At 37.4% G+C, this 18,856-nt stretch overlaps 1 protein-coding gene across 1 annotated transcript; it reads right to left on the reverse strand.

Moving 5' to 3' along the window:
• Positions 1 to 279: 279 nt before the first annotated feature.
• Positions 280 to 12,321, reverse strand: LOC121372102. Its single transcript, XM_041498365.1, has 7 exons — positions 12,138 to 12,321; positions 7,498 to 7,893; positions 6,391 to 6,762; positions 5,124 to 5,276; positions 4,222 to 4,284; positions 3,340 to 3,433; positions 280 to 721 (listed from the first exon to the last, which is right to left on the reverse strand). The coding sequence occupies exons 1-7, from the start codon at positions 12,205 to 12,207 to the stop codon at positions 358 to 360; spliced, it is 1,512 nt and encodes a 503-aa protein (XP_041354299.1). The 5' UTR covers positions 12,208 to 12,321; the 3' UTR covers positions 280 to 357.
• Positions 12,322 to 18,856: the final 6,535 nt, after the last annotated feature.

The following is an 18,856-nucleotide window of genomic DNA, read 5'->3' on the forward strand; positions in this document are numbered from 1 at the left end:
TACATTGAAAATGAGCCATAAAAGGTTCCACTTTGATGGAGGGGTTGTAGTATTTTATAATTCATATGTATAAGTCATAGTTTACTTGATATACTTCATATAGTATTTTAACCACATAGGTTAACATTGTGGTCTGTGGGAATCCCAACCCCTGCAATTACCCACGGCAATCGGCAATGCTATGGAGATTACCGTGGAGTTTTTCATTCTCCATGGCACCTTTTTTTGCTGTGGACTATATTAGAAATGTTTTCCTTGGCATGTTTTTTGTGGTGGACATTTTCTTAATTGCAGGAGTTGGGGAACTTATTTTGTTTAGTACTTGTAAGCTAAACAAAGGTTTGACTGTATAGTACATTACAAACTGGTCTTTTGTGAATTTGGCTGGTCCAAATCAGAGGCAATAGCTTCATTTCGAAGGTTGTCGTAGTGAGGTTTTTCATTTCGAAGGCTGTTGTAGTGAGGTTCTTCATTTCCAAGGTTGTCGTAGTGAGGTTTTTCATCGATATCATCATACTCATTTACGGGTGTTATGTAGTGTGCATATCCAGCGGGAGGGTCCTCTTCCACTGTATCACCTGTGGCATGTCCATTCGATATATAGGAATTGTTTTCAAAAGCAGGCAGCTCTTTCGAATCTGGTGGATGCAGTGTTTCATAATCATTGTCATACACCACTGTATTGTCATAGGGGTGATTGTCAGGATTTCCACAGTAATATCTGAAAAGAAAAAAATATATATATATACTGTATATATATTTCTCATTTAATGTATTTTCATTTAAGAATGAAGCTGGTAACCATTCATGGGGTGGAGGCAATGGCTGATCCAGAAATTCCATTTACGAGGCCCCAATGACATGAGGTGGAATGCCAAGAGAACTTTGGAAAAGATTTGGAGGGGGACTGCCCCCCCCCCCCCCCTATTAATATATAATAAAATTAAAATGGTCGCAAAATCTAGGGCGCCCGGGCCTCCCCTAGATCTGCCTCTGGGAGTCTTAATAATTTGAGTGAAAAAAAACAACCTCAAATGCAAAAGTGGGACAAAGCTATCAGCCATTATTACATATGATATACTCAACATCAAATGTCTATGTTTTACAAGCATATGGCTGGACAAGTTACGGTTCAAATACGTTGTTCTGGGATAACATATCATGCATCTTAGCAGTCTGTAGGGCCAATACAATATTGGACTCGAGTACTCGAGGGTCAAACTAAATGATAATGAACTAAGGAATTTTTTTTAATTATTATTTCTCCAGATCAAACAGACAATGTTGGGGAGCTTTGAATCATTGCCTTACAATGGTAATACATATTGTAAGGATGTGTCATGAATAGAAATCAAATAGATACAAAACTTTCTATATAAAAATATACATTTCCAATGTTCTGCAATAGAGAAAATGAAGTGCATTGCATGTTTGCATAATTTTTTTTTTTTTTTTAATATAGATACCGGTAATTGTGGCAGTGAAAATAAAATCTTACTTCCAGTGCTGAACACTTTATTGCATTACACACATTTGACATTTTATCCCTTCATGTCTCATAGCCCTATAACATAAATGGTGACAAGCATATGGCAAAATGAGGTAAAAAAACAACAAAAAAAAAAAAAAAAAAAAAAAACAAATTGAGAATGCTCTTCCTTGTATGGGTACTTGAGTCCTGTGAACAGACTCGAGTCTTGCTAGAATCGGCTGGTGCCTTAATACTCAAGTACTCGTGGACACCCTAGCTGTCTGTCTAAGAAAGAGATTAATGGTTAGTAGCTGTTGTGCAGAAAGTTAGTTTTGTGGCCTTACACTGATCCACTGCACCACAACTGGAATATCAAAGGCTGTAGTATCTGCTGCCCTGTCTGTGGGATGGTGCATATAAAAGATCCCTTGCTGCTAATCGAAAAGAGTAGCCCATGAAGTGGCAACAGCAGGTTTCCTCTCTCAATATTTGTGGTTCGTAACCGTATGTCTGACGCCATATAACCGTAAATAAAATGTATTGAATGTGTTGTTAAATATAACATTTCCTTCTTCTTCTTCTTCTTCTTCAGATCCACTGAGTCAGGATTGGATTTGGGCCAATGCTTATACAGCTTCAAAGTTTAGACTCAAATCTTTAACATCAAACACATACAATTTGAATGTGTTGCCACAATGTTATTAGAGACAGGATTCTAGACTTTTAAACTTTTATAAGCACGGGTTGTGGCCCAAGACAGCAGTGGGCTGAGATAAACAGCAGTTTTCAATAAATAAATAAAAATATGCCATGAGACCAATTCTTGATGTCAAAATATTCTAGACTAATGAAATAACTATAGGTGTACGGGCTCCCATTTCTGTAGGGGGACAGGCTGGCTTTTGCCTGAATTAAACGAAAATGCCCGAATCTGGATAACAACATTTATTCATATTAGCATTACCACCAAACAGCTTATATAGGGGTGCAAACTAATCACTACACATTTTTACATAGATTACAACTAATTTTGAGGGTACAATTATTCAAATACTTGGTAAAAAGGTCTCAGGTTAGCAAATTTTGCCCGAATTTGAGTTTTTGCTCAAGGACTGCCCCCCTGTCTTGTACGCTTAAGGAGATAACTAATGTCAAGTATAAATCAAAATATACGGGTAGTTCATCAAGATAAATGTTGGGTGCAAGCGTATTCCCTTGCGCCCGATGTTTATCTTGATGAACTAAAGGTAGTACTAAACCAAATAACTTCCGGCTGGGTCAAAGTTCGAGGTGCACCAAACTTTTGATAGAGAAGTGAACACCACAAGTCCTGTGATTGGTGATAAATGTGAGTGTGTTGGTTGTAAAAAAAAAAAAAGCTTCATCTGGGTAAAAAAAAAAATGCAATTTTATTTCATCTAGTACCACTGAGTCAAGTAGTCTTGTGCTTGAAACATGTATGGGGTACCTGTAAAAAAAAATTGTGTGGAACTAGCATAGTCATAGACACTACCCATTATTTCAGAAATGAGCAGCTTGACCCCCATTTTTTCTGATTCACTTTAAGTGTGAGGGGTGGTAGTATTTATATCCATGGCATTTATGTCGATTGATACGCTGCAGGTAGGAGTTTTAGCCACATATGTTACTATTGTCATCTATAGGATTTAATTTGGTAGCATACACCCTATATATACTGGCATTCCAAAAGAATTCAGTACTGAATTAGCATATTTAATCATCCTTTATTTCGTTTTAATAAAACCAATGAAGTTTGGTTACACATAGGGCCTACAAATAGCAAACAATATTATTTTCACTAGGTTGTACCACATATTTGTATGATAACATAAAATGTTCATTCTTACCTCCTCATTAAAAGAACCAGTAGTATGAAGAGTATGAAAAGAAGGACAACTCCTGCAATCACAATTCCAACAATGGCTCCAATTCCAATGGTACCTGGAAACAGTAATTACCAATAAATCATTATTATTATTATATTGCTGTTTACAATTAAGCTAACAAGCAGGAAGCTAAAAACATGATATAGAATGGAAGATTTTGTAAAAATAGGCAAATGTGGTAAACTTAACAACAAGTAAAATTTCATGGTAACAAAAAAAATTGAAAAAACAACTATAAAAAAAGAAAACCCCACATAAAAACAATAAATGAAGAACACTTGTAATCAAAGATAATTTTTAATTTTGTCAAATATAGCCAGGTGTAGTAAATTAAAGGGACATTCCCGAGTTTGTTGCATTGTAAGATGTTTCCCACTAATAAAATACTTCTACGATTAAACTTACATATTGAATATATTTTTTTGTTTAGAATATCAGTGTCTATATAGTCAATGTGTTTCTGGTCATCTTGATATTTGTAAGAAGCCTAAACTGGATTTTGTCTTCAAATAATTTTGTATGTACCAAAAACAATTTAGGAAATAAAATGAAATTTAACCTAGTACAAATATTAGAATGATCAGAAACACGTTTAATGTACAGCCACTAATATTTTATGCAGAAAAATATATTTGATATGTAATTACAATCGTTAAAAGTTTCTTTTAGTCAATAACATCTTAAAAAGTGCAGAAACTCAGGAATGTCCCTTTAACATTTATTCATTCTGTTTGACAATTAAAATGAGAAAGAAATTATGGAGTGATAGACCCAGGAATTTTGTCAGATGGACATTGAATTCTAAATTAATTTTGTACATTTTAAAACAGTTTTCAGTCTTACCTGTCTGCTGAGCGGGGTGTTCTTCACAGAGCTCAGGAAATACCCTGCAGTCAGGCAGTGATGCTACAACACAACAATAATAAATCAATTTGTTTATTTTAACCAATGGTGGAACAACTTGAGTCTTTCACAATGAATGCCCAATAATAACTGACCTTCCAGCACACTGTTTACTAAGCAGTAGTCATTAGGAATCATGCATGTGCTAGGCCACTGCACATGCTTAATACATGTTTGAATTGTCTAATGTAATTGTAAATAAATTGAGATTAAAATTACTAAATAATTTTTGCACTGAATATTGTATATGTCAAGAGTCTAAAGAAGGAAAAAAACCATGATGTGATTACAATGGTACTATCTGCAACTATACCACCTTTTAAAAAAAAAATTTTATTAACATTTATATGTTGAGAAGTGATAAACATGCAATGCCTTTTAAGATCTTTTCCTACATTTAAAAGCATCTTTTTTACAAAACATAGCAGAGTAATAACTGTTTGCACAGAGAGAGAGAGAGAGAGAGAGAGAGAGAGAGAGAGAGAGAGAGAGAGAGAGAGAGAGAGAGAGAGAGAGAGAGAGAGAGAGAGAGAGAGAGAGAGAGAGAGAGACCACACACAGAGAGCGATACAGAGAGATAGAGAGAAAGAGAAACAAACAGAGATATAGAAAGACAGAATGAATTGTCAGAAGTTGGAACTACAAACTATAACAGCTATTTTGAACATATCAACTTGTGTTCAATTATCATACTTTGAATTGCACCATCTAACTGAAAAATTGCAGAATACCCTCCTAGATACAGTTCATAAAGATAAACTTTAATGACACTGATTTTTTAAAATGTTAAATATTGATATACTGGCAGACTGATACTGCTGGTTACGAAAAAGTAAGCTTACTGGTGGGTTCATGTGTGGTGGTTGTGGTAGCTTTGGTGGATGTTGTGGATATTTGTGATGTTGACTTGTCCTCTTCACATAAGTGTTCCTCGGTAATGGGTGAATTTGCAGTTAGTCCACAGTAAAGGCGTACAGTGGCATTTTTGGACGAAGCTGCAAAAGTAGCAAAATTATATTGTGGTACACTGGTGAGAAAATGTTCACATTAAAATCAATGATCCTTTACAAAATCCTAATTTTAAAAAACAAAACATTTTAAGCTTCTACAAACACCAGTATGACAAGAAATATACTACCCCAGTGGTGCAGTGGTTAAACCATCAGACTACACGCTGGTAGGTACAGGGTTCAAAGCCTGGTACCGGCTCCCACAAAGAGCGAGCTCTTAAGGGCTCAATGGATAGTTGTACGGCCACTACACCCTCTTCTCTCTCACTAATCATTAACCAACTAACAACTAACCCACTTTTCTGGACAGACAGCCCAGATAGCTGAGGTGTGTGCCCAAGACATCATGCATGAACCTTAATTGGCTGTAAGCATGAATATAAGTTGAAGTGAATGAAATGCATTTGACAAAATTAATAATCCATCAAGACATAAATACAACATGTAATTGAATGGTAAAAAATCCTGTAATATTTGAAAATATTTCACACTATGTATAATAACTAGGGTCAGTGCCTTTGGGGAACTAACTATTATTATTTATATTACATTACATTAACTTTATATTAAATCAAAACAAGTAAAAATCTATAAATGGAAGGTAAAATATCTCATTTGAACAGGACTTCATCTGAAAAAAACAAATTGAAAAAAAAAATCCATATCTTAAAAAGACTTTAGCAACAGGCCTCTCTGTTTTATTGGGGCGGGATGTAGCCCAGTGGTAATGCACTTGCTCGATGCATGGCCAGTGTGGTATCGATCCCCGTCGGTGGGCCCATTGGGCTATTTCTCGTTCCAGCCAATGCACCACAACTGGTATATCAAAGGCTGTGATATGTACTACCCTGTCTGTGGGATGGTGCATATAAAAGATCCCTTGCTGCTAATCGACAAGAGTGGCCCATGAAGTGGCGACAACGGGTTTCCTCTCTCAATAATTGTGTGGTTCTTAATCATATGTCTGATGCCATATAACCGTAAATAAAATGTGCTGAGTGTGTCGTTAAATAAAACATTTCTTTTCCTTTCCTGTTCAGACTCTGCTCTCCTGAACTACATTCCACCTCTTCCAGCACAAAGACAGACAAGCACTTACAAGTAACACGAATCCAGACATATCCCAAATTCTTTTCATCATCCTTAATCCGCATGTCGACACTGCCGATGTTGCTATGAGTCTCGAACACTGGCTTCATCTGTAGATATCTGTCATAGCAGGTGACAGTGTGGTTGTGATCTGGATCCCTGACGTCAGAAAACAAAATACTTTCACCACACCCGCCTCCATGTATTCTAGAAAGTCGGATGTCAACAGCCTCAAAGACGACCCGACTTCCACATGTTGTGGATAGTTTACAAAAACAATCATCGTCTTCATCCTTATTTTGGAAATATATGTTGCTGGCCAAGTAGATCTCCTCTCCCTGCTGAATGACTCCTTCATGGCACATGTTTTCAAGCAGTCCAACTAAATGTAGAAAACATAATAGTTATTCTACATGATAACTTTCTAAATTTTACTCCAAATATTAAAAGTAAAAAATAATAAAAAGCAAATTTTAAGTAAGAAAACTAAATTATCCGATCAATCCATCTATCACTCCATTTCTGCATCCATTAATTGATCCATCCATTAATCCATATATCCATTAATCCATATATCCATCCATAACCACCCATCCATCCATCCATCCATTCACCCATCCACCCATCTACACCATATATTCATCCATCCATCCACTCATCCATCCAACCACCTACCCCATACATCCATCTACCCATCCATGTAATCACTGATCCATTCATCCACCCATCTGTCCATCCATGTGTCTGTCCATCCATCCATCCAGCCAGCCAGCCACTAATCCATCCAAATACCCACCCACCCACCTACCCCATACATCCATCCATCCATCTACCCATCCATGCAATCACTGATCCATTCATCCACCCATCTGTCCATCCATGTGTCTGTCCATCCATCCATCCATCCAGCCAGCCAGCCACTCATCCATCCAACCACCCACCCACCTACCCCATACATCCATCAATCCACCTACTCATCCAATCAATCACTGATCCATTCATCTACCCATCTGTCCATCCACTCATCATCTTTCCATCCATCTTCCTATCCAACCACTCACTTACCCAAATTCCATCCATCCATCCATCCCAAGGTGATATACTATAGATGACTTACGATTGATGCACTGGTACTCGAACATGCTGTAAGTTGTGTCTCCTTCAAACTGATTGCCGGCTGATGGACAGTATGTGGAGGCATCGATTGTTCTGCCAACAGCTTCACATGATTTGGCTCCACTGCAGTCTTCTGCTATGCTCGACAGGTAACCACCACTAGCTGGCTCAGTCAGGCAGTCTTGGTCTGGGACATGGCTGCAGCACTCAGCGGCTGAACCATTCAAGGCACATTCAGAGGAGATGGGCTTGGCGCCATACAATACCTTTGTAACTGCAATAATTTCAACGTCTTGTGATACATTTGTGACTTTGTCTTTGCAGCTTGCCTTGTAGAAGGATGTTTGGTTATTTCCACGTCTACATATTGTAGAACTTGTATACGTTTGTTTTGACTCTGAAAAAATAAATTATACACATGTATTTGATAATGAAAGATATAGATATATGTTCTATACTCCATACAAGCAAAACAAAATAAATGCATATTTTGTTTTTCAATAATCCCAGTCTGATGTGTTTAAAAAGGGAAGGAAAAGTGTTTTGTAGAAAATTAATAAAACAATTGAATAATTTATTTATTTTATGGATGATGATGGTCAAAACTTCAAACTCCACCTCCTTTCTCCCTCATCCTAACTTCAGAAATTGCCAAAATGACCACCTTGCCAATTTCTGACACCATAGTGCCCAATATATGGGTGGTACCAGCTATTGGTGCTTTACACTTAAAGATTCAGCAGAATTCCATACATAAAGTCTGTGTCATAAACATAGGGTGGATCTAGCTTAGTCTGTGGTGCACTCACGCTTCTTGGCCATAGGATCAAATAGGATCAACAGTTTATAGTTGCAAGCAAACACTTTGACAATTTCTGAAAACTCTCTCTCTCTCTGTCTGTCTGTCTCTGTCTCTGTCTCCTCCCCACCCCCACCCCCCCACCCCAACTTGAATCTTCACTTCTTGATTATCTGTCTACTTGTTGTTTTAAATCAATTGTAGTATTTTGTATGTAAAATTCGTAATTGTCAAATATAGGGAGAGACCATAATATAGGCATCACCTGTTGTTTAATCCCTAACATTAACACAAACGTCAACAAATATGGTTTTAAAAAATAATATCAAATCCCCTTGACTGAATCACTGGGGTTTTTTCTGTCCCAACCAGTGCTCCATGACTGGTATATTAAACTCCATGGTATGTGCTGTCCTGTCTGTGGAAAAGTAAATATATCTCTGCACAAAGCAGAGTCCAAAGACTATGGTACGCTTCCATGAATTATTGCCAAACCATTTAACAAAACCATCAAGACTTCAAGGATTTAAGAAACTACGCCAGATCTTCAACTGACCCAGCAGGTGTCACAAATCTCTCCACAATAATTATACAACAACAGACTTTCAACAAACTGAATCATACTTTCAGTAAAGCTCAGTAACTACAGTATCCTATACAAACAAACCAAACCTTCAACAAACTTTGTTAGGTCACTGTAACATTTATATTATTAAATATCTCTAGAAATTGGCCTCAAGATGATCACACTAGATGTGAGACCTTCACTAAACCTCATGAAACTTCTAACAAACATATCTTTAGGACTGGACCTACACTATATTGTACCAGACACCAAACATTTAATCAACTTACAACAAAATAACTTGAAAAAAAAAAAACAAAACCCCAACTATAACAAAAATATTTTCTTCATAATCTAAAGAAACAAGTGACTATGCATGGCGTCGGAAATGGGGGGGGGGGGCAGGAGAGCACTGCCCACCCCCTCCAACTGTGAAACTGGGGGGCCACAATATGCACAATATGAACTTGCATTTAATAAGTGCTCCCCCTCCCCCCCCCCCCCCAGTTGCTGCCATCGTCTGACCCCTATGCTATGGCATTCAAGTTTATATCTTTGTATAAAGTAGAATCCAAAGGATGTTTTAACAAGGTTGTGACTGTTTCCATGATTTACATCCATAGGATGGCAGCCATTCCCCAGGATAATATACATCCTAATTCCAACTTCGCTATGAAGCCCAGTGGTAAAGCCTCATTTGATGTGCAGTCGGTCTCGGATAGAACAATGTCAGTGGGCCCATTGGGCTATTTCTCATTCCAGCCCATGCACCACAACTGGTATATCAAAGGCTGTGGTATGTGCTATCCTGTCTGTGGGATGGTGCATATAAAAGACCCCTTGCTACTAATGGAAAAATGTAGAGGGTTTCCCCTCCAAGACTATTATGTCAAAATTACTACATGTTCGACATCCAATAGCCGATGATTAATAAATCAATGTACTCATGTGGTGTCATTAAAAAACAAATTAAAAAATCCTCTGATTTACTAACAAATACGACATCCATAGGATGGCAGCCACTCCCATGCAGGACAATATACTTCCTCTTTTCTACTTTAGGGGCGAGATGTAGACCAGTGGTAAAGCATTCGCTTGATGTGCAGTTGATTTTGGATCAATCTCTGTCGGTGGGCCTATTGGGTTATTTCTCGCTCCAGCCAGTGTACCACAACTGGTATATCAAAGGCTGTGGTATGTGCTATTCTGTCTGTGGGATGGTGCATATAAAAGACCCCTTGCTACTAATGGAAAAATGTAGAGGGTTTCCCCTCCAAGACTAAATGTCAAAATTACTACATGTTCGACATCCAATAGCCGATGATTAATAAATTAATGTACTCATGTGGTGTCATTAAAAAACAAATTAAAAAATCCTCTGATTTACTAACAAATACGACATCCATAGGATGGTAGCCACTCCCATGCAGGATAATATACTTCACATGATTTACTAACAAATACGACATCCATGGGATGGCAGCCACTCCCTGCAGTATAATAATTATACTTCCTCTTTTCTACTTTATCCGGATTGCTACTCCCAAGACTTGTTTGACAAATCTCAACCTGCATAAAACAGAGCTCATAAACATCAAGACTTCAAGGATTTAAGAAACTACGCCAGATCTTCGACTGACCCAGCAGGCGCCACAAATCTCTCCACAATAATTATACAACAGACTTTCAACAAACTGAATCATACTTTCAGTAAAGCTCAGTAACTACAGTATCCTATACAAACAAACCAAACCTTCAACAAACTTTGTTAGGTCACCTTAACATTTACATTATTATTATATTATTTATATTATTTATTTATATTATCTCTAGAAATTGCCCTCAAGATGATCACACTAGATGTGAGACCTTCACTAAACCTCATGAAACTTCTAACAAACATATCTTTAGGACTGGACCTACACTATATTGTACCAGATACCAAACATTTAATCAACTTACAACAAAATAACATGGGGAAAAAAAGAAACCCTATAACAAATACAATTTTCTTCATAATCTAAAGAAACAAATGACTATGCATAGGCATCAGAAACGGGGTGCCAGGGGAGCATTGCCACCCCCCCCACCCCCCCCACCCCAACTGTGAAACTGGGGTGCCATAATATGCACAATATGAACTCGTATTTAATAAGTGCCCCCAGTTGCTGCCATCGTCTGATGCCTATGCTATGGCATTCAAGTTTATATCTTTGCATAAAGTAGAATCCAAAGGCTGTTTTAACAAGGTTGTGACTGTTTCCACGATTTACATCCATAGGATGGCAGCCATTCCCCAGGATAATATACTTCCTAATTCCTACTTATCAATTATTTCATGGAATTATTTCGCCAAATTAAAATAAAATTTGCCAATTGTTTTTAAAATTCACAATTGATGAATTTGTGGCAAGTGGTAGAGCTATAGCCCTGTAATATGAACCAGTGTGATACATTCAGAAACACCATGAGGATTTTACTCTTGATTGACAACACCCATACAGGTCTCTGGGAAATGAAAAGTTATGTAACCCATTTATGAGTTACACAAAAAGATTTGTGTAACCCATTATGACCATGTAAATAACTTTCTAAATTTAATACACAAATAAAAAATAGCTGATACGAAACTAGACTTGTGCAAGCAATGCCCAAACGAAATGATCATTTGTGCAATTTTTCAGAAGTCGGCCATAATTGCAGCCATAACGTGAAGAGTACATTTATTTCATTTCAACTTTTTTTCGTGCATATATCCAATTAAGGTTCAAGCACGCTGTCCTGGGCACACACCTCAGCTATCTGAGCTGTCTGTCCAGGACAGTGGGTTAGTTGTTAGTTGGTTAGTGGTTAGTGAGAGAGAAGAGGGTGTAGTGGCCTTACACCTACCCATTGAGCCCTTAAGAACTCGCTCTGGGTTGGAGCCGATACCGGGTTGCAAACCCTGTACCTACTAGCCTGTAGTCCGATGGCTTAACCACTGCACCACCAAGGCCAGTGAAGAGTACATGTATGTGGTTTACATCTTCCCATTAATAAGAAACTGAGATTTAAAAGATAAATCTCTGCATTGCCTCAAGCAGAACATGAACCTGTAGTCCTCTAGACACTGAAACTAATGATGCGTTCACTTTGATAACAAAGACCAGTTGGCATTACTTAAAACTAGTTTTTAAAATTTACATCCACTGATGCCCTGGTACAAAACTAAAACTTCAGATATATATCTAGAACCAGTAGAAATATTTGCAAAATATAATTTTTACAGTATACCTACCATAAGAAGGTGGAAACAGCATCACAAGAACAGCTAAATGAACAAGCACATAGTATATAATCAGCCCCATGTTGTTTTATTTTCGCATGCTGTCCACAAACACTTGTCTAAGCAGTGAATGAAACGACTTCTTAATGTACCCTGGTTAACTCCCCAGCCAGGACACAGGTAAACAAACTGTGTCACATGTCACAAAGCACAGCGTTATGGGCTTTGTGTGGCATAGATGGTGTCTGCCTATTCACTTGTCATAACATAAACCCAACAAAAGCACCAGTCATAATATCCAAGACGAAATCAGCCAGGGGTATGCATAGTTAAGGCTCATTCCATATGTACCAGTAAATAATAAAAACCATGAACATGTTTATATATTAATTCACTACATGCTACTGATTATATATTCAGTTCGGTTTTCTTCGCTTGAGCATGTAAGAATATTACTGATGAAACACTGAGATGCATGTTTTAATAGGGTAGTTGTAGTATGAAGTATATAAAGTTCTCTATATATTAACTAAAACCCCCAAAACAAAAACAAAAAACAAAAAAACATCCCTAAAACATGGGAAAATGTTTCTTGATCATTATTTATATTAGTGAATATTAAAAAAGTGTGTATTACATATTTATTGCACTACTAAGTATAATGCAACCTCATTTTTGGGGAGTATATCAACAGCAAATTATTTTTTTCCCATAAATGTTAAGGACATTATTTCATTTTTATTTTATATAAAATTAGTTAATCTTGTTAACACAGACTAAGTCTGCCTTATTATTGACGTCTGTTTAGTAACATTCATTCCAAATTTTAAATTTGTGCTTATATCCAATTCAGGTTCAAGCATGCTGTCCTGGTCACACACCCTCAGCTATTTGAGATATCTTTCCAGCAAATAGTTAACAGTAAGTTGTCAGTAAGAGTATTTGTCTCACACTTCTCCACTAAAGTCATGAAAACTCCTCTGGGTTGAAGGTCATACCTGGATATGAACCTAGTACTTCTGTCATTAAAGTTTTTAAAATGTGTTTTATTTACCGATGCCACTGGAACACAGAGATTTAAAAAATTAATCATCGGCTATTGGATGTCAGACTTTTGTCACACAGTCTTCAGAGAAATACACTACATTTTCCCATAACATTTCATTCATTTCATTTACAGTTATTTTCATGCTTATTTCCAATTCAATTTCAGGCATACTGTCCAGGGTACACACCTCAGCTAAATGGGATTATCTGTCCAGGACAGAGGGTTAGTATAGTGGTTAGTGAGAGCGAAGTCAGTGTAGTTGAATTACACCTACCCATTGACTGATCAAACTTCCTCTGGGTGGGAGCTGGTCCCGGGAATGAACTCAGTATCTACAAGTGTTAAGTCTTAATCACTACACCACTGATGCCAGGGATTTTTGTTTCCATTAGCAGCAAGGGATCTTTTATATGTACTTTCGTAGGCAGGGCAGCATATACCACAGACTTTGATATACCAGCCATGGGGTACTGGATGGGATTGGAAAAAACACAATCAGAGGATGGGTCCAGTACCGGGAAGCAAACCCAGTATCTACAAGCTTTTAAGTCTTAACCACTAAACCACTGATGCCGGGGTTTTTTTTGGGGTTTTTTTTATTATTAGCAATAATGGATCTTTTATATGTACTTTCACAGACAGGACAGCACACACCACAGACTTTGTTATATCAGCCAAAACACAATCAGAGAATGGATCCACCAAATGGGTTCACTCCTCCAACTTAGGGGCAGGACGTAGCCCAGTGGTAAAGCGTCCGCTCCATGCACGATCGGTCTGGGATTGATCCCCATCAGTGGGCCCATTGGGCTATTTCTCGTTCCAGCCAGTGCACCATGACTGGTATATAAAAAGCTGTGGTATGTGCTACCCCATCTGTGGGATGGTGCATATAAAAGATCCCTTGCTGCTAATCGAAAAAGAGTAGCCCATGAAGTGGCTACAGCGGGTTTCCTCTCTCAATATATATGTGGTACTTAACCATATTTCTGACACCATATAACCGTAAATAAAATGTGTTGAGTGCGTCGTTAAATAAAACATTTCCTTCCTTCTTTCTTCCAACTTAAGTACCTTAGGTGTGAGATCATGCTGTCTGGTATAACCTCCAAGGTGTTTATTTCTTCTACAGGTGATGACAATGCACACGGGATTCAGCTGGTGTATGTCAATTAATGGTCAGGTATATTAGAAACTCGGACCCCTCAGAGTTAAGCTATGACCCTGGTGAACCTTCAACACAATGCAGTTATATTAATTCTTAATACATAATACACATAAAAACTCACTGGCTATTTATCAAAGAATAGACAGATAACAGAAAAAGAAAAAAAGATTAACTATTTTCAAGCAATATATAGTATTCATTTTAACCATTCAACAACAATGCAAAAATTATACTGAACTGACACACTCTTAAAAAAAATTAAACAAGGTTAAAAAGACTGCTGAACTATACAGTTATGAAAAGAAATTTAGTTTCTGTGGAGAACTGGTTTGGCAAGGTGCTATTTTGGGAAAATCTTTTCAAATACACATCACGCTGTGACAAAGCAGATCGTGACAGCTGTATTAGGTGCTGCACTTGGATGGGGCAAAAGATTGGTGTGACCCGTGTCGTGTCGTAAAGCACAGTATCTGAATAAGATATTAAAGCTTAAACCACAATAAAATCCACTGCTTACATAAAGACTATACACTTTTAGACAGTTAAAGACAGTTTTCAGTTTTGCATATCGCAGCTGGTTTAATCTGTATTGAAAAGCAGCTATTCACAAAAATTACTTCATTTACTCCAGTTAAAACTTTTAAGAAAAAACCCTGAATGTTTGTTCAATTATATCCAAGCACATCTAAGGATGTTAGGTTTTTTAAAATATGGCTGACACTGTCTAGAATGGTAAAAATTATCTGCTGCTCCCATATGGGCTATTTTTACTCAATTATTTTCATTCATTTAAACTTTATTTTCATGGTTATATCCAATTAAGGTTCAAGCATGCATGTCCTGGGCACACATCTAAGCAATCTGGACTGTCTGTCAGGGCTGTGGGTTAGTGGTTAGGTGCTAGTGAGAGAGAAGTTGGTGTAGTGGCCTTACACCTACCCATTCCACTGAGTCGTTAAACTTGCTCTGTGGTAGCTGGTACCAAGAGGTGAACTCAGTACCTACCAGCATACCTACCAGCCTTAAATTGCAATGGCTTAACCACTCAATCACTGAAGCCAGATTTGATTTTGATTGATTTCAACTTATTTCCGTGCTTATATCCAATTAAGGTTCAAGCACGTTGTCCTGGACACACACCTCAGCTATCTAGGCTGCCTGTCCAGGACAGTGGGTTAGTTGTTAGTTTGTTAGTGGTTAGTGAGAGAGAAGAGGGTGTAGTGGCCTTACACCTACCCATTGAGTCCTTATGAACTCACTCTGGGTTGGAGCCGGTACCGGGCTGCGAACCCTGTACCTACCAGCCTGTAGTCCGATGGCTTAACCACTGCGCCACCGAGGCCGGTATGAAGCCAGATACCCATTCAGCAGTAAAAGTCCTTTTATATGAACATTCCCACTCACTGACAGGATAGCACATACCACAGTCTTTAAATCATCAGCCATGGAATAATGACCACTTGGAATATAAAATAAAAGAAAAAAGTCCACAGATTGTACATCAGGCAACTGCATTACTAATGACCTACATTGTGTATGTCATGTCCTTAACTTTTAATAAAGACCACCTTTAAAACAAACTCTTCTTTTTCAAAGGTGATTCAGATGTCCTATCACAATTCAATATTCATTTTCCTTTGCCTAAGGAATTTTACAAAGCAAATTGAATCTTAAAGGGACATTCCTGAGTTTGCTGCATTGTAAGATGTTTCTGACTAATAAAATACTTCTACGATTAAACTTACATATTAAATAGATTTTCTTGTTTTGTATATCAGTGTCTGTATATTCAATGTGTTTCTGGTCATCTTAATATTTGTAAGAAGACCAAACTAGATTTTGTCTTCAAATAATTTTGTACGTACAAAAAAATATATTTGAGGAAATGAAATTTAACCTAGTACAAATATTAGAACGATCAGGAACACGTTTAATATACAGCCACTAATATTTTATGCAGAAATTTTTTATTTATATGTCATTACAGTCGTTAAAATGTCTCTGTTAGTCGATCACATCTTACAAATTGCAGCAAATTCAGGAATGTCCCTTTAAGTGAATATTTTGATGTAATAAACAATAACATTTATATTATGATTAATATTTCAATAGATACTTTTTGTGATTTCCATCAAGTACCCGGTATATTATCAGAAGAAAAAAAAGGCTAGCTTATTTGTTTTTGAAATGCACCCTTGGGTACAAGCATGTAATAAAGTTTTTCTTCCAGACTAAACAATTATCAGGCTTTCTAGGAATGATGGATTCACAACAATTTGTGTTTCTCATTCTGATAAATTTATAAATGTAACATTTACAAAAAAATATATTAAAATTAATTGCTCTATTGGCTGGTTTAGTATCATACAACAACTGTATTAGGTAGATTTATTAATTTGAATTTATTTCATTATTAGTATGTATTTATATAGTATTATAATATTAAAAAAATATATTATTAGACACATATTATATTCACCAAGGGGATTAACTCTGCAAACCACTGCACATCAGATGTGCATTCTGCCATTCTGAACTACAATCCACTTTCATCTTATTGAATTACAACTCCATCCCATAGAAATATACTGGCCAGAATGAGTAATTCATTTCAATAAAATAGTACTAACCAGACTGAGCCAATGGTAATCAGACTTGCATTTTTATTTAATGTGCTAAGAAGCCAAGAAACCAAGAATTAAAAAAAAAAAATTAAAATAGAAAGTATATATTAAAATTATCAAAGATTTGGTTTGCATATTGTTTTGGCATCAAGAATGAAAACCCCCACAAGAAATAGAAATAGAAGGAAGGAATGTTTTATTTAATAACACACTCAACACATTTATTTAGGGTAATATAGTGAAACCTCTCCAAACCAGACCCTCTGTAAACCAGAATTCCCTCAAAACCGGACATTTTTCTAGGGCCCTTTTTAAATATATGTACAAAAGAGAACCTCTCTAAACTGGATACCTCTTAAAACCAGACTTTTTATTTGGTCCCAAGGGTGTCCGGTTTAGAGGAGTTTCACTGTACAGTACAATGTCCGGTATTTAGAGGTATCTTGTTTAGAGAGGTTAAGTTCTGTATCAATTTTAAAAAAAGGACGGTGAAAAATGTCCGGTTTGGGGGTAATTCTGGTTTACAGAGGGTCCGGTTTTGAGAGGTTTGACTGTATATGGCATCAGAAATATGAATAAGGATCACCCTGATAAGGAGAGAGGAAACCTGCTTCGGCCATGCCATGAGCCACTTTGTCCAATTAGCAACAAGGGTTCTGTTATATGCAGCATCCCACAGACAGATGGCACAAATCATGTCATGTCATAGGATTTTACGTGCACATTCAGAACCAGCTGTTGTGCGCACGCCCACTGAAATGGGGTGGGGAGAGGAGGGACCGCCCTGCACTGGATACAAAACCAAGCCTCATTAAAGATATTGAGCACTGGATGGGGTGAAAAATAGCCCTAGAAATAGAAACCAAACATAAAGATTGTTGGTTTGCATATTGTTTTGTCTTTGTGTTGTCATATAAATCAGTCCAATTAATCATAATGGTTTTAGTCTGTTTTCACCAAGTTTAAATAATGTTAAATTATCTTCAGGTGAAATGCTCATGGCTATCTTACTAAAACAAATCAAATGGAACAACAAAATACTAGTATATTTTATAAAATGGTCTTAAGTCACCCAAACTACCTTGATGCAAACAGCCTTTTTCTAATCATATATTTGTTTAACGACACAACTAGAGCACATTGATTTATTAATTACCAGCTATTGGATGTCAAACATATGGACATTTTGACAGTCACTGAGAGGAAACCCACTACATTTTTCCATTAGTAGCAAGGGATCTTTTATATGCACCATCCCACAGACAGGATAGCACATACTACGACCTTCGATATACCAGTCGTGGTGCACTGGCTGGAACGAGAAATAGCCCAGTGGGCTCACTGACAGGGATTGATCCCAAACTGACCGTGCATCAGGTGTGCACTTTACCACTGGGCTACATCTCGCCCCTCCCAGAAAAAAATTAAATTGTATTTTAATTTAAAAGTACTCTTCTTGTCTAACTGTAGCAGCAGTGACTTAGCGTGGGTGGGACCACCAGGACAGTTGCCCCGGGCACAAAATTCTGGACTGGTGGAAGGGACTTGGGGAGTACTAACGGTCCACTGGTTAGGGGGCGCAATACTTGTCTTGCCCCGGGTGCTGGCAACCCACGCTACGCCACTGTGTGGGAATGGTACTAGTAGGTACCTCACGGTTACCTGAGCAGTCACCCGAGGTTGTGATATATTGCAGGACTAGGCATTTTCTTCTCTCAACCAGTCCACCACAACAGGTACATCAAAAGCCATGGTATGTACTGTCCTATCTATGGAAAGTGCTTATAGCAGATCCCTTGCCGCTTTATTTGTAGGAGTAGTCTATATGGTGGCATCGGGTTTCCTCTCTTTGTCTCTGAGGATCAAATGTCAAAATGATCATATGTTAGAT

Source organism: Gigantopelta aegis, chromosome 4 (genome assembly GCF_016097555.1).
Source record: "Gigantopelta aegis isolate Gae_Host chromosome 4, Gae_host_genome, whole genome shotgun sequence".
In the NCBI taxonomy this organism is placed as follows: Eukaryota; Metazoa; Mollusca; class Gastropoda; order Neomphalida; family Peltospiridae; genus Gigantopelta; species Gigantopelta aegis.